Here is a 14,199-nt window from a genome sequence, read left to right as displayed (position 1 = left end):
CTGCTGAGTGGTTGTGAAGCTGGGTGCCCTGCTGTTGTTTGATGGACCGATCCTCTTCCTTTAGGGGTAACTTCATCTGGGTTTGGTACGGCTCTCTTGGCTCGCAAAGAATGTCTGAAATTCCTAATCAAGAAACTTTCCAAGGTCGTCCGACTTACAGAAAGTCAGAAAAACGAATTGAAGATTTATGACAGACTCAAAGCCAAAGAATTCACTGGGATAGATAACCTTTGGGGAATTCATCCGTTTTTTATACCAAGGGGTAAGAATGATTTTAAATAAATAAGATTATCTTCTTGTGGTTTACAAATACTTCTATTGTGACTTTTAACTTTGGTATATCATGATTACTTTTGAACTAGTTATCTGAGTTAGAATCTGACTTGGCGTAATCATAATTGTGTGAGTGGTTAAAAATATATAACAGGCATATAAAAATAGGAGAAAATACAGTCTTTAATACATGAGTAAATTGTCCCATAAAAATGCATTTATATGTTTATTATTTGGTGCTCAAAACAAGACCTTTCCTATAGTGGTAATTCAGCCCATAATGTTTCAACTATAGAACTTTATCACCTTTTACAAAAACAGTTTTGTGAACCCTTGAGGGCAGGTGTCACTCATCTCCCTGTCCCTGGCATCTGCCATGTAGCTTAGCAGTCATAGGCATTCAGAGAATGTCTGCTGAGTGAGTGAATGGATGAATACATGAGTGATTAAATAGGAAATGCAGGTGGATTTCAGTTCTAATCCTTGCTCTTATTAGGTTGCCTCTGTCAAATATTTAAATGAGGTAGATATCTTAGATATCTTTCCAAGGCACTCTGGATTTTTCGGATTGTTGCTTCTCTAGCAGAGTCATCTATTTCTTGTCCCTTCTTTCCTCTCTGTGTCAAGAATTGTTGAGTACCTGGAATGTGTAGAGGTGCAGTGGCAGTTAGCGGGGGTTCATTGGTGAACTAAACCAGCCCAGCTTCTGGGCTGAATGGGACATTGCCCCTTTCCCTCTCCCTCTTCAACAGTACTGTCTTCATCCCTGATGGGGCCCCCCCGTGATCTAACCATTGGATCCCTTCCCTAAGCCATCATAGTAGTATTCAGTTCTCTCGTGTAGGAGCTGTGTGCTTGTGGCCTGGGTCTGGGGTGGTCCTTGCTTCTGCTTCCGTAGCTGAGCTAATAAATGTTTTCCTAGCCCCACTGCCTCCAAAGTGATGTACGAACAACTTCTGCCAGGAGACATAGTGGCGTAAATATTAAGCCCTCTAAGACAGTTATTAGTCCTGCACTTCAGCTATATTATGGGTTAAGGATGCATCCTGAATTGTCTTGGTGGCCTAAAAACCTTGGATGAAATTGTTTATATGGGCTTATATACCAAGCTTCCACTTGACTTTTAGGAACATACAAGTATAAGGTAAATTGTACAAGTACATGTAGTAGTAATTCCAGGTGTAGGTTGTGAAAGGAAAGATGTATGCTTGCAGTTCCGACCTATATGAGTATGTATAGATGTAGGTGTAGGAAGTGCCGAGATCTTTGTAGTAGGCACAGTTGAAGAAAGTATGCTGCTGGCTCTTCCTGGAAAGCATTTCATGGACCCAAAAGTGAGGAAATATCAAAATAGGGCTAAGCGTTTTCACCACAGATGGTACTTCGCTGACTGACAGTCTACTTGGTGGATTCTTTTAATCTCCAGTTGATATATATATATGTATGATTTGGTGATGTCCAGCTTATATGTGGCTTTTCTTTTCTCCACTTTAGGACCTGTCTTGCACAGGAATAATATCGCCGACTATGCACTCAGCGCGGGCACCACAGCTATGAATGCCCAGAGGCTCTTAAGAGCTACAAAACTGAACAAACCTATCCTCTTGGAGGGCTCCCCTGGTGTGGGCAAGACGAGCTTGGTGGGAGCCTTAGCCAAGGCTTCAGGCAACACTCTTGTCCGAATCAACTTGTCAGAGCAGACGGTAAGGTTAAGTCACGCTACAGCTGATAGGGGTAGGTGTAGGGAGTAATGTTTTTATCTATTTATAGAGTTTTCTAGTCAGAAATAATCACGATGTCAGAACCCCAAATATTTTGTGGTGATAAAGACCATAGCAACATGACCCACAAACCTAATTCTCCTTTTGTGTTCATTAAACGATGACACCTGTACGCCGGCCTCTCACTGTTGCGGCCTCTCCCATTGCAGAGCGCAGGCTCCAGACGCTCAGGCTCAGTGGCCATGGCTCACGGGCCCAGCCGCTCCGCGGCATGTGGGATCTTCCCGGACCAGGGCATGAACCCGTGTCCCCTGCATCGGCAGGTGGACTGTCAACCAGTGCGCCACCAGGGAAGCCCCATAATTCTCTTTTGAGAGAGAATCACTCATTTCAGTTTTTACTGTAATACAGTCTCTCTATTCTTGTCCTTTCTAAAAATATTAATTACAGATAAAATGACCCTTTAAACTATCTTATGAAAATATGGGACAGAGATGACAAATTAAATAATCTCCTGGGATGGGGTCTGGGAGGAGGGCCTGGGCATTGTTTTTGGTGTGTGTGGTTTTGTTTTTTAAGGTCACCAATTTATTTCCAAGTACATCCAATGTTAAGAGCTATTGATCTAGAGCTCCAGTTGATAGATGCTTAGACTATTGTGATGATAAGATGCTTGGGGCATGTCTGGGCTTCTGGTAAAGAGTTGTGGGATTGATTAGTTCTCTCTTGGGGGTAAGACTAAAAAGTGCTGCAAGGCCTAAGTATTTAGCATTTTATGTTTGGGGTCTTGGGATCTAGTTAATTTTCTATGTAATGTTGGCTTTTCCCCATTTCTTCCTCCTCTCAAAGGACATCACAGACCTGTTTGGAGCAGATCTACCTGTTGAAGGTGGCAAGGGAGGAGAGTTTGCCTGGCGCGACGGCCCCTTGCTGGCAGCCTTGAAGGCAGGCCATTGGGTTGTGTTGGATGAGGTGAGAGGACGGCCCATCGTGCCAACGTGGGACTACAAGTGTGAAAAACGGGGGTGGGGGCAGAACTTTTCCAGGCTTGAGGGCATTTTGCAATGGATGATCATGCTCTTGGCTAGTAAAGGCAAATTCTCTGATGAAAAGAATCCTCCGTGGTCTCTTTTATGAATAAGAAAAGTCACTTGTCAGAAAGCATATACAGAACTCCCCCCATGTATAGGGTTGGCCAGAAAGTACATTTGGGTTTTCCCATAGCATCTTACGGAAAACCGAATGAACTTTTTGGCCAACCCAATATAACCTACAAACTCTCCTACTTATGTGAGCTAGCTTCCAGAAAAAGTGCCTCTTCACTAGTTTTATGCTCTAGTCGCTGGCAGGCTTGCTGTGTTTGTATTTATTTTCAGAGATAAACGTAGTTTGCAAATAGCGCCAACCACCTCATTTCAGCAGAGAGGCTGGGGAAAGTTATAGTAGGAGGAGACATAGAAAAATGGTGAGAAAATGGTCAGTGTTACATGTGCACATGGGATAAATTGATGACCAGAAGAACAGAGCACATCATGAGACATGTGATAAGTGCCGAATCTCTGTGACTGACAGGCAGCTAGAGAGATATGGAGAAGTGATGCACAAAATAAAAAAATTAAAGGTTGTGGCCAAAGGATTTGCGTTAGTTCGGGATGTGCGACGTCAGTTCCGGAAAAGGCGAGCAAGTAGTTGTGTAGCTTAAATGATATGAGTGATGAAAGTGCCACAGATGACTTTTGACACAGGCCCCAGCGGGTTCCCTAGATTCAGACCCCCCCCTTGCGTCTGCAGTAAGGGGGACGGATTCCTTTTCTGCTGAGCTGCTTCCTAATTACCAGATATTAAAGAGAGGGAGGGTTTTGGTTTTTGTTTTATTCCCCCCAGATTTTTTTGAAAAAGATATGTGATAGAATAATCATCAGCCAGGAAAAAAAGAGTGCGTTGTTTCAAAGCTAGAAGACTACTGACCATAGTCATATTTTGTGGAAATGCACATAGGGACTGCAAGGCATTCTGGCCTTGCAGTCACACATAAGAAGCAGCTTTTAGAACTTGACCTGTATGTGGGTATACAGCAGAGTTTGTGTTTTGAGTGCTTATGTAAGCATGACACTTGAAATTCTAATATAATCTGATTTTTGGCCCATTTGCATTTTACTGATTCACATTTCACAGTTGAATTTTCCCATGTTACCTAAAAACCACCCATACTTCACATCCCTGAGCTCTGAACTCAGCATCTGAGGACCTCCATTCAGCTCTTTTCATTTCTGGCGCTCACACACACAAATCCTCGTGTTTGTTCTTGTTGTTCACAAAACTGTTGGCATAGTTAGATCTACTTTATGTAGTTTATATCATGACTTTGAAGCCCATTTGGAGAGTTTATTCAGTATTTGAGCTGGGAAGGATGTTTATTTAAGTATGTAAAGAGCTATCTTACTTCACCTTAAAAAAATCCCAGAGCGAAAGTGAGATATCTTTGTATTGGATAGTTTCTTTTGTAAGCCATGATTTATAAAATAGGCCAATATAGGAGCAGATAATGGATACAGTTTTATTTTTGAGACTAATTTAACTGCTTTAAAATTTTTTTAACCTACATACTCAGTTTACTTAAAATTATTATTACTTATTATTTACTTAGTATTATTTACTTATTATTATTGCTATTTTATACACCCCAAAGTTCTCTAACATATATATGAAATAATAGGATGAATACACATCAGTTCAGCTTGAGAAGCAGTGTTACCAATGGTGTTTGAACTCCTTCCCCCCTTGAGGATAAGACTACTTTTTGTGCATATTATTCTTTTGCTTTTTATAACAGCTATACAGCATATAAAATTATATGCTCTTTCTTCTCCAAATAGCTTAACCTGGCTTCGCAGTCAGTCTTGGAAGGACTCAATGCTTGTTTTGACCACCGAGGAGAAGTCTATATTCCTGAGTTAGGAATGAGCTTTCAAGTGCTGCATGAGAAGACGAAGATTTTTGGTTGTCAAAATCCTTTTAGACAAGGAGGCGGAAGGAAGGGCTTGCCGAGGTCTTTCCTAAATAGGTTTACTCAGGTAAGATATGCTGTTGCCCCAGAAACCAAAGGTGGTGTTGGGCAATAATACTGCTGACACATAGCTATGAGGGTGCCCACTATGAGAATGAGACAGGCTCAGTGTAATGATCTGCTTCTCGATTTCTTATCTTTATATCTTGGATATCAATGTGACTGATTCCCATAATCACTTCTCTCCTGCTGCGAATCCTTTGTCTTAGGTCTCAGAGGACCTGGTATGTTATCAGTTGGAGGAAAGTAAGATGACCACCGTCTTGATTCTGTTACTGTGCTCAGAGATTAAGGCCAATCTTTGACCTTTTCAAGTGTATTTGTGATCTGTTAGAACATTAAAAGATTATTTTATAATGAAAATGCATTTAAATCTAAGTAAAATAAAGTATAAAAAACTACCATGAAGAAAAAAAAATCCAGTATTCTCCATACCAAAGTCAACCACTATTAATAGTTGGTATCTTTTCTTATTACCTTCTCATTTGCAGCAGAAGCTGTGTGTGTGTGTGTGTACACGTAAGCTTACATGTTTTAACATCTTTTTTCAAAGTTTGGCTAATGTAGTGGCTTGGAAATGCTTCTAGATGTTAGCTTTCTTTATGCCCCATCCCTTGATAATTAAGAATTTACTGAATATCTTTTAAGAAATTTATTATGAAAAATTTCAAACATATTGAAAAGTTGATCAGATTTTTAAATGGATGCTCATATACCTACCATCTGGATTTTTTAGAGCATTTTACATAATATATAGGAAGTTAAAATTACAAATATACTTAAAAAATTACTTGCATGTCTTTATCTAATTCACTAGAATGAAGCTAACAAGGAAACCCTCTTTTGCTCTATATTTCAAAGATTTTATATGATTCCGTATCCTAAAAATGCAAGAAAAGAAATTTCTATAACTGATATATATATATTACTGAGGTATTACTACTTTGGTGTTAAATAAAAATTTTACGTAAGTCACAGTAGTCATTTCTGGTGTTTGGTAAAGAGAAACGATGTCATTTTTCATGTTACTTTTGGATGTTCTAGGTCTTTGTGGATCCCCTTACAGTAATAGACATGGAGTTCATTGCCAGTACTCTGTTTCCAGCCATTGACAAAAGTATTGTTAAAAAAATGGTTGCTTTCAACAACCAAGTAAGTACCTATGCGTATTATTTGTTCTTTGTTTTTCTGATTTTCTCATTTTCTCAACATGGAACACTAAATTACCAGTCTCCATAACTAAGACAAATCACATAGACTTCTAAAAGTTTCTAGTGGAAGGCAAGCTACTCATTTGAGGGTTACAGTAATTCAGTTCTGTTGCATGTATCATTGTCAATGCTTACAGGGTATTCCTGGTGTTGAGAAGTCTGGGTTGGGAGAAGGAGACATCTGAAACAAGCCTGTTAGTCTCTGTTTTGGATTATGTATGCATTCACGGTACACTGATAGTACTTAATGCAGTGCCTAGCAGTGGGACATGCTTTCCCAGTAAGGGTATTTTCTTTTTAGATTGATCACGAAGTGACTGTCGAGAAGAAATGGGGGCAAATAGGAGGACCCTGGGAATTCAACCTCCGGGACCTTTTCCGCTGGTGTCAGTTGATGCTAGTTGACCAGTCCCCTGGGTGTTATGATCCTGGTCAGCATGTGTTTTTGGTCTATGGTGAGAGAATGAGAACGAAGGAAGATAAAGAAAAGGTGAGTTTCATACTTGCTCTTTGCATTTCTTTCCATCTGTAAGTTGATTTCTTCCTGAGGGAGAGAAGGGGTGTACTCATTAACAATACCAAACCCAGTAAAGCTGCTTGGAAATTTAGAATTTACAGGAAGAAACTAAACATTCACCTGTCTCAGAGTCTCATAGTGTAGTTTGTTTTGGAGGACACAGTTTGCTTATCCATCTAAATCCCCATGATTGCAGACCTTCTTTAACAGTATTGCCCTCCATTAATAAAGGCTTGGTCTTTATCACCTTTCCAGGCACAAAAGTGAGAAGCAGGAGGAGACGGGTGATGACCAGTAGAAGAGGAGGGCTTTCTACTTTTAAATAAATGTCAAATTGCAAAGTATTTTATCTAGAAAAGATAAATAGATGAAAAGAGAGAGAGAGGAAATTCTGTATCTAAATGGAAGTAAAAATACCCCTTTGTAAGTAGAAAACACCACCAGAATTTCCAACTTAGTAAACCAATAATGTGTGCGTTGCTTCGTGGTATTTCAAGTCCAGTTCATGGAAAATTCACAACAGTTGCAGGTGGGAGGTGCTGTCTTGACCTCTTACAGATGAGGATCCAAGGCTCAGAGTCATGGAATCTCTGCAGCAAGTGGCAGAGCCAGCTCTCCAGCACAGACCTTTCCACTTTGCCTGCTATTCCTTCTACTGTATCACAGTTGTTTACAAACAAAGTAACTTACAGATTCATGTGAGTTAGAAACAGTAACCTCCTTACTGACCTGAAGATGTGGCTGCCCATGGCACAAGTGACTTTCACACACTTTCATTCTGCTAAGAGCACAGGTCCCCTTTTATGTGGCATCCAGAGTCTAGCCCAGTGTTAACAACTCATTTATTACATGCAAAATGGCTTTCAGTATATTAGGACAAGATGTTCAGTTAGTTTTTTTTTTTTTTTCACAAATTTTAATTCACATATCATCAGCTAGTATTTTAATTTCTTCATCCACTTACTGGTTACAGTATATTAACTGTGGCAGGACTGGCCAGTGTTGGGTAATTGATGTTGGTTAGATGATGAGTCACTGTAGGGTGTGGAAGGTTTCCATCACTCCTCCAATTCATTTGCTATAGTTGACCAAATGTTTTCTGAGGGGGGAAAAAAGCTAAGTAAAGTAATAATAGAAGAAGAGAGGCTATAAAAGTATTTGTAATTTTAATTCTGGTATAATATCAGGGAGAGGAGATGATATGCTGTAGAGTGGGATATAAGGTCAGAAATCGCCTGGACCAAGGAGTAGGTAGGTGGTGGGAGCATTTTCTTCTGTGCTGCTTTTAGGCTTTTACTCCGTGTTTGATACTCATTATGATTTTATCTTTGTTGTTTTTATTTTCTGACTTCAGTCCAGTATACATTGATCAGTATGAGTATTGCTGCTTTGTTAGAAATGCACAACTTGTTGTAAATATTTTGGGTGGCTGGAATCTTTGTGGCTGCTATGGGCTAAATTAGTGTTTTTTACACACCCTTATCTTTTCCCCTCCCCAGCTCCTCTTAGATTAAAAAAAAAAAAAAAAGTGCAAGAATGAAGTACAGTTAGCAGGAAGTTTTTAACAGTATTGCTGCTAAGGAAGGGATAAGTGACTGTAAATAATCAGTCAGAGAAATTACTTTGCTTATCCTCTCTACATAAATATTTAGAAGGATAACAGTGATTTTGGAGTCAGACAGGCTTAGATTTGAAATCAGTTACCAACCGTGGGCAAATCATGTAACTCTCATGAATTCCCTAATCCATATCCATAAAATGGAAATAGAAATACCTATTTTGCAAGGGTATTAGGATCAGAAATAATCTATTAAAGCACCTAATATAATGTTTGGCACACAGTAGGTACTCAGGAAAGAGTCATTGTTCTTCATAAACTTCATGATTCTCTTCTCTTCTACCTTCCTTAGGTGGTATCTTGAATGAGGAAAGCAAATTCATTTTTCATCTTAAGATTTACCGTAGTTTCTATGGCTTTAATTTATGGTATATTCTCACTGGAATCTCAAAATAATTTGAGATTATGTGATTACTCTTTTCTTAAGCTTCAGTTTACTTTCATTCTGAAGAATTAAATGCAATCTATCTTTTTTATAAGAAAATTCAAAAAGATAAGGACTCAGAATGTTGTCATTCTCCTATTGTGTTCATGTTTACTAGTATTCATTCTAGAAGGTTTAGCTCAGAATTTGGTGATTTGTGTTTTGATTGTATCGTCTTCTTCCTTTAGGTCATTGCTGTATTCAAGGATGTGTTTAATTCAAATTCTAACCCGTACCTGGGAACCAGACTGTTTCACATCACTCCCTGTGATGTTCAGGTGAGGAGAGGAGGATAATCCTCTTTCAGTTTTCTACGGCTTCTGCTCCCACTCTCAGGCACACTTGTGAAAACTCACCGGCATGTCTTTTTCAGCTGGGCTACTCAGTGCTTTCCCGTGGCAGCTACGTTCCTCTCCCGACTCGCCGGCCCCTGTTGCTCCTGCACCAGTCTTTACAGTCTCTGGAGTCAGTTATGAAGTGTGTACAAATGAGCTGGATGGTCATCCTTGTGGGGCCAGCCTCAGTGGGCAAGACCAGCTTGGTTCAGCTCCTGGCACACCTTACTGGTCACACTTTAAAGATCATGGCCATGAACAGTGCAATGGACACTTCGGAGCTTCTGGGTGGATTTGAGCAGGTAACTGATCTGCCTCTGCATTTTCAGGCAGAACACAATAAACCGTGTGGTCTGGCTGGTGGTCTTCTGTGTTGGTGGTAGCTACAGTAGTAGCAGTGTTCTCTGATCCTGGCCATGGGCTGTGCTGGGTTCATGTGCTCTGGAAATTGCAGGTTGATCTCATCCGGCCGTGGAGGCAGCTCCTTGAGAAGGTGGAGGGCACTGTCAGGACCCTGGTAAGAGACAGCCTCCTCGTCAGTGCTGACGATGCAGAAGTAGTGCTGCGAGCCTGGAGTCATTTCCTTCTGACGTATAAACCCAAGTGTCTTGGAGAAGGTGGTAGAGGTGTCACGATGGAGATTGTCAGCAAGCTGGAAGCAGTGTTACTGCTTATGCAGAGACTCAACAATAAAATCAACTCATACTCCAAGGCAGGTATGTGTGTTTGGGTGTGTGTATCAGACACTTACCATTAGTGTCCACCCACAGGTAATATATTTGTAAATGCAATGCCCATAATTTTTTAAATGAATTTAATGATTATTAACAATCAACATTTGGAAATCTTTGTCCTAGGAAATAAAATGAAGCTGATGTAAAGCATTCAGAATTGGTGACCCTAAACAGAGAAAGCAGGAAAGAAATTGGTTACTGAGTTTGATTTATTCTGTGTATAATCAACCACAGGGACTTGTATGTAAATTTGGTTTTAGTTTTTGTTGGCCTGTTTTTTTAAACCTGTTAATAACTTCTCAAGAAATCGAGTATTTCAAACTGAAGAACAGAAGTCTAAATTGATAGCTAGGAATCTATTTTGTATAGAAGGTGGAGGAAATTCCTCAGTTTACCTGGAAATATACAACTCTCATCTTGTAGTGCAGCTTTTTGGGTGGTAATGAGCATGCCTTAGGGGAGAATTGATTAAAGGTTAAGGCCTGTCACTAAGGTTGTCTTCCTTTCCAAAACCTGCTCTTAACTGTTCATTCCTTAGGAATTCTCAGTTATTCCTTGGGAATTGTTGATTCCTTCGGGGTAAAGAAATGAGACTCCCCTCTTCCCACTGTGTCAACATTGTATCCATAGCTGTGGGTCAGATAGTTTACTTTCTTAGTTAAGACTGATTTCAATGTTGTTTTGATCTGTCATTTTCCAATTCAAACTCACCATTTGAATTTGAAATTCTTTACTCATCCATTCAAATTAATTATTAGATATGTTAGTGAAATCATACATCATTTTATATATTTTCAAAAGATAGGTTATTGTAAAACTCACCATTGAGGTTTGAATTCCTACTGAATGGTGGACACTATGTTAAATACGTTTACTTTTAACCCTCACAACAACACCATATTACAAGGAAAAATGAACCCCATTTTATACATGAGTAAATGGATGCTCACAGAGGTAAAATAACCTGCCCAATGCCTTCTTGCTACCGAGTGGTTAGACTAGGTTTGGGCTCCAGTCCTCTCTGACTTCAAAGCCTGCAATCTGGTGTGTATGGATTTCTTTCATAAGTCTGTTAAAATGTAAATATCTAGGGAAGTTCTCACAGCCCATTCTCAATACTGCGCTTTTTTTTTTAAATTTATATATTTATTTTGCTGAATCAGGTCTTAGTTGTGGCATGTGGGATCTTTCGTTTTGGTGCGCAGGCTCTTCGCTGTGGCGCACGGGCTCTAGAGCGCTCTGGCTCGGTAGCTGCGGTGCACGGGCCTAGTTACCCTGCAGCATGTGGGATCTTAGTTCCCCGACCATGGGTTGAACCCACGTCCCTCTTATTGGAAGGCAGATTCTTAACCACTGGACCGCCAGGGAAATCCCAATACTGCTTTTTATTTAGGATTGACTTTCATATTGAGTAATTCATTTCTTAGGGATATTGATAGAATGAAAGAGGCTGGGTCTAAAATAGTTTGTCTACTACTATTTTACTTTTGGTTAAAAATTTCTTCTTCTTTATATCTTTTAATGTCCCTATGATGAACATGTATGACTTTTAAAATCTATTCTAGTTTCATATTTTATCTTAAATCTTTGTACATATTGAGCATATATATAATAGCTCTATTAACATCAGAATGCAGCCCTTAGGGACTTAAAGAAGCAAGAAAGTATATCTAGGAATTTTTATTAGATTCTGGGCATTTTGAATTTAAGTTGCTAAGTGCTGCATTTTGTTTTTTTGAGGTTTTCTTTGGGGGGAATAAGGCAGTTGAGTTGCTTATGGATCATTTTTATCTTTTCAAGCTTGCACTTAAGCTGTTTAAGGTCAAGTCTGGAGTAACCTTTACTGTAGGGTTAAATTAGCCCCACTCTTGAGGCGTGGCCCTATGGCATCTCTACTGAAGGTCCTGTGTGTTCTGTGGAGTCTCTTCGCTTTGACTGGTGGGAACTGGAGTGTTGTGCAGCCCCGTGTGATCTCTGAGAATTGTTCAGCTCACAGCTCCCCGATAACTGTCCTTTCCTTGGAAGTTTTTGCTCATGCTTGTGGAGTTTCAGCCTTCACATGCACGTGTAGGTTATTATTGAGCCAAAGACTCCAGGAGCCCTCATCTGGATTTCTGGAGCCATCCCTTTGAGTAACTCTTGCCTTTTGAGCACCCTGCCCCTCATTCTAGTTGCTGTAGCCTCCCTGAATTCAAGTCTGTGACCTCAGGTCATTGAGGCCTTGGGATCTGTTTGAGTTTCCCCTCCCCGCTTTGGAGTCTAGAAGTTGCTTCCAGGCGGAAAGCCGGCCATTATAGGACCTCCTTCCCTCAGGTGTCACAGTCCTGTACTGTTTTCCAGCATCGGAAAGCAGTTGTTTCATGTATTTTACCAGTTTTCTAATCGTTAAACACTGGGAGGTTAAGTCTCAACCTTACTATTCCTTCATGGCTGGAAGCAGAAATCCAACATGTATTACCTTATGATATGAAAAAGGGTCAGGAAACAATTTCTTCTCTTTCTTTTTTAAAAAAATTAATTTTATTTTATAGGAGTATAGTTGATTTACAATGTGGTGTTTCAGTTGTACAGCAAAGTGATTCAGTTATATATGTACATATATTCGTTCTTTTTTAGATTCTTTTCTCATATAGGTTATCACAGAATATTGAGTAGAGTTCCCTATGCTATACAGTAGGTCATTGTTGGTTATCGGTCTTATGTAAGGAAACAGTTTCTAATAAGAAAGATCAATTGAAAAAATTCTGGGAAAGGGCTATCTAAACTATGAAGCAAATAAATACCGGTTGTTACTGTATATGATATGGTCATTACAAAGGATGCCCTGTTTAATGACACTGATTGCATTGTGCCAACTTAACAGCACTTACTATAGTATAAATGCAGTAATAGGTGGAAGACATTATCTTTCCGCATTTGAAAAATTAAAACACATAATTTCCCTTCTCCATCACCCTTGAGTCAGCTTTATCTAGCCATTCATTCAGAAAGCCATTAAGTATTTTCTATCCCCAAACCTAATTTTCTTACTTGTTTTGTTCAAACAAAAACGAAAATCTTTTTGTTTACCCTATTATGAAACTTTAAAGAACTGGGCCAGAAGTTTCCAGGCTTCTTTTAATAAACTCTAGTTTTTTGTTTTATTTGTTTGTTTGTTTGTTGTTGTTGTTGTTTGCGGTACGCAGGCCTCTCACTGCTGTGGCCTCTCCCGTTGCGGAGCACAGGCTCAGCGGCCATGGCTCACGGGCCCAGCTGCTCCGCGGCATGTGGGATCTTCCCGGACCGGGGCATGAGCCCAGGTCCCCTGCATCGGCAGGCGGACTCTCAACCACTGCGCCACCAGGGAAGCCCTATTTGTTTGTTTTTGATTGCCCTGGTTTGAAATTAAATACTGTGGCTGTGACGTTTCAGAGTTTGCCAAACTTGTGGAAGAGTTCCGAAGCTTTGGTGTGAAGCTTACGCAGTCAGCCAGTGGCCGAAGCTGTGGCACGTTCGAATGGGTTGACAGCATGTTGGTTCGGGCCCTGAAGTCTGGAGATTGGCTTTTGATGGACAATGTTAACTTCTGCAAGTAAGGACCTTCTTCTATTCAATCATGAGTGGTCTGATTGAAATTTGAGATATGCTTGTCAAAGTAGAAACCCAGGTGGAAGCTCTGTTTTTGTTTTTCCTCCCTCCCTCTTCACCTGGTGTGCGCAGGTGTTGCGGTGCGCGGGCTTCTCATTGCGGTGGCTTCTCTTGTTGCGGAACATGGGCTCAGTAGTTGTGGCTTGCAGGCTCTAGAGCGCAGGCTCAGTAGTTGTGGCGCACGGGCTTAGTTGCTCCGTGGCATGTGGGATCTTCCTGGACCAGGGCTTGAATCCGTGTCCCCTGCATTGGCGGGCGAATTCTCAACCACTGCGCCACCAGGGAATTCCAGCTCTAGCATTTTTTTTTTTTTTTTTTTTTCCTTGCGTTATGCGGGCCTCTCACTGTTGTGGCCTCTCCCATTTGCGGAGCACAGGCTCCGGACGCGCAGGCTCAGCGGCCATGGCTCACGGGCCCAGCCGCTCCGCGGCACGTGGGATCCTCCCGAAACGGGGCACGAACCCGCGTCCCCTGCATCGGCAGGCGGACTCTCAAGCACTGCGCCACCAGGGAAGCCCATCTAGCATTTTTAATCCACTGTTTTCTTAGCTAGAAACACATCCTCAGCTATATTCTATAGACTCCTCCCAGTGGTGAACAATGGTAGTTGGTTATTAGCTACGATATTTTAGTTCTAGCAGATAGTTTTGAGCTGAACCAAAGGCTAACAAA

The 14,199-nt window shown here is 40.7% G+C and overlaps 1 protein-coding gene across 1 annotated transcript in view; it reads left to right on the top strand.

The window, feature by feature from the left end:
* MDN1 (midasin AAA ATPase 1) overlaps positions 1-14,199 on the top strand; it is a 157,075-nt gene that overhangs the window by 73,609 nt on the left and 69,267 nt on the right. The window contains exons 35-44 of the mRNA XM_007466260.1: positions 65-262; positions 1,768-1,976; positions 2,844-2,966; positions 4,871-5,068; positions 6,106-6,213; positions 6,574-6,762; positions 9,020-9,109; positions 9,205-9,468; positions 9,621-9,882; positions 13,312-13,471. Coding sequence (XP_007466322.1) covers positions 65-262; positions 1,768-1,976; positions 2,844-2,966; positions 4,871-5,068; positions 6,106-6,213; positions 6,574-6,762; positions 9,020-9,109; positions 9,205-9,468; positions 9,621-9,882; positions 13,312-13,471 — 1,801 coding nt within the window. The remainder of the gene's footprint in view (positions 1-64; positions 263-1,767; positions 1,977-2,843; positions 2,967-4,870; positions 5,069-6,105; positions 6,214-6,573; positions 6,763-9,019; positions 9,110-9,204; positions 9,469-9,620; positions 9,883-13,311; positions 13,472-14,199) is intronic.

Source organism: Lipotes vexillifer, unplaced genomic scaffold (assembly GCF_000442215.2).
Source record: "Lipotes vexillifer unplaced genomic scaffold, Lipotes_vexillifer_v1.1 scaffold1242, whole genome shotgun sequence".
Lineage (NCBI taxonomy): Eukaryota > Metazoa > Chordata > Mammalia > Artiodactyla > Lipotidae > Lipotes > Lipotes vexillifer.
This window is presented reverse-complemented; position numbering and strand designations above follow the sequence as displayed.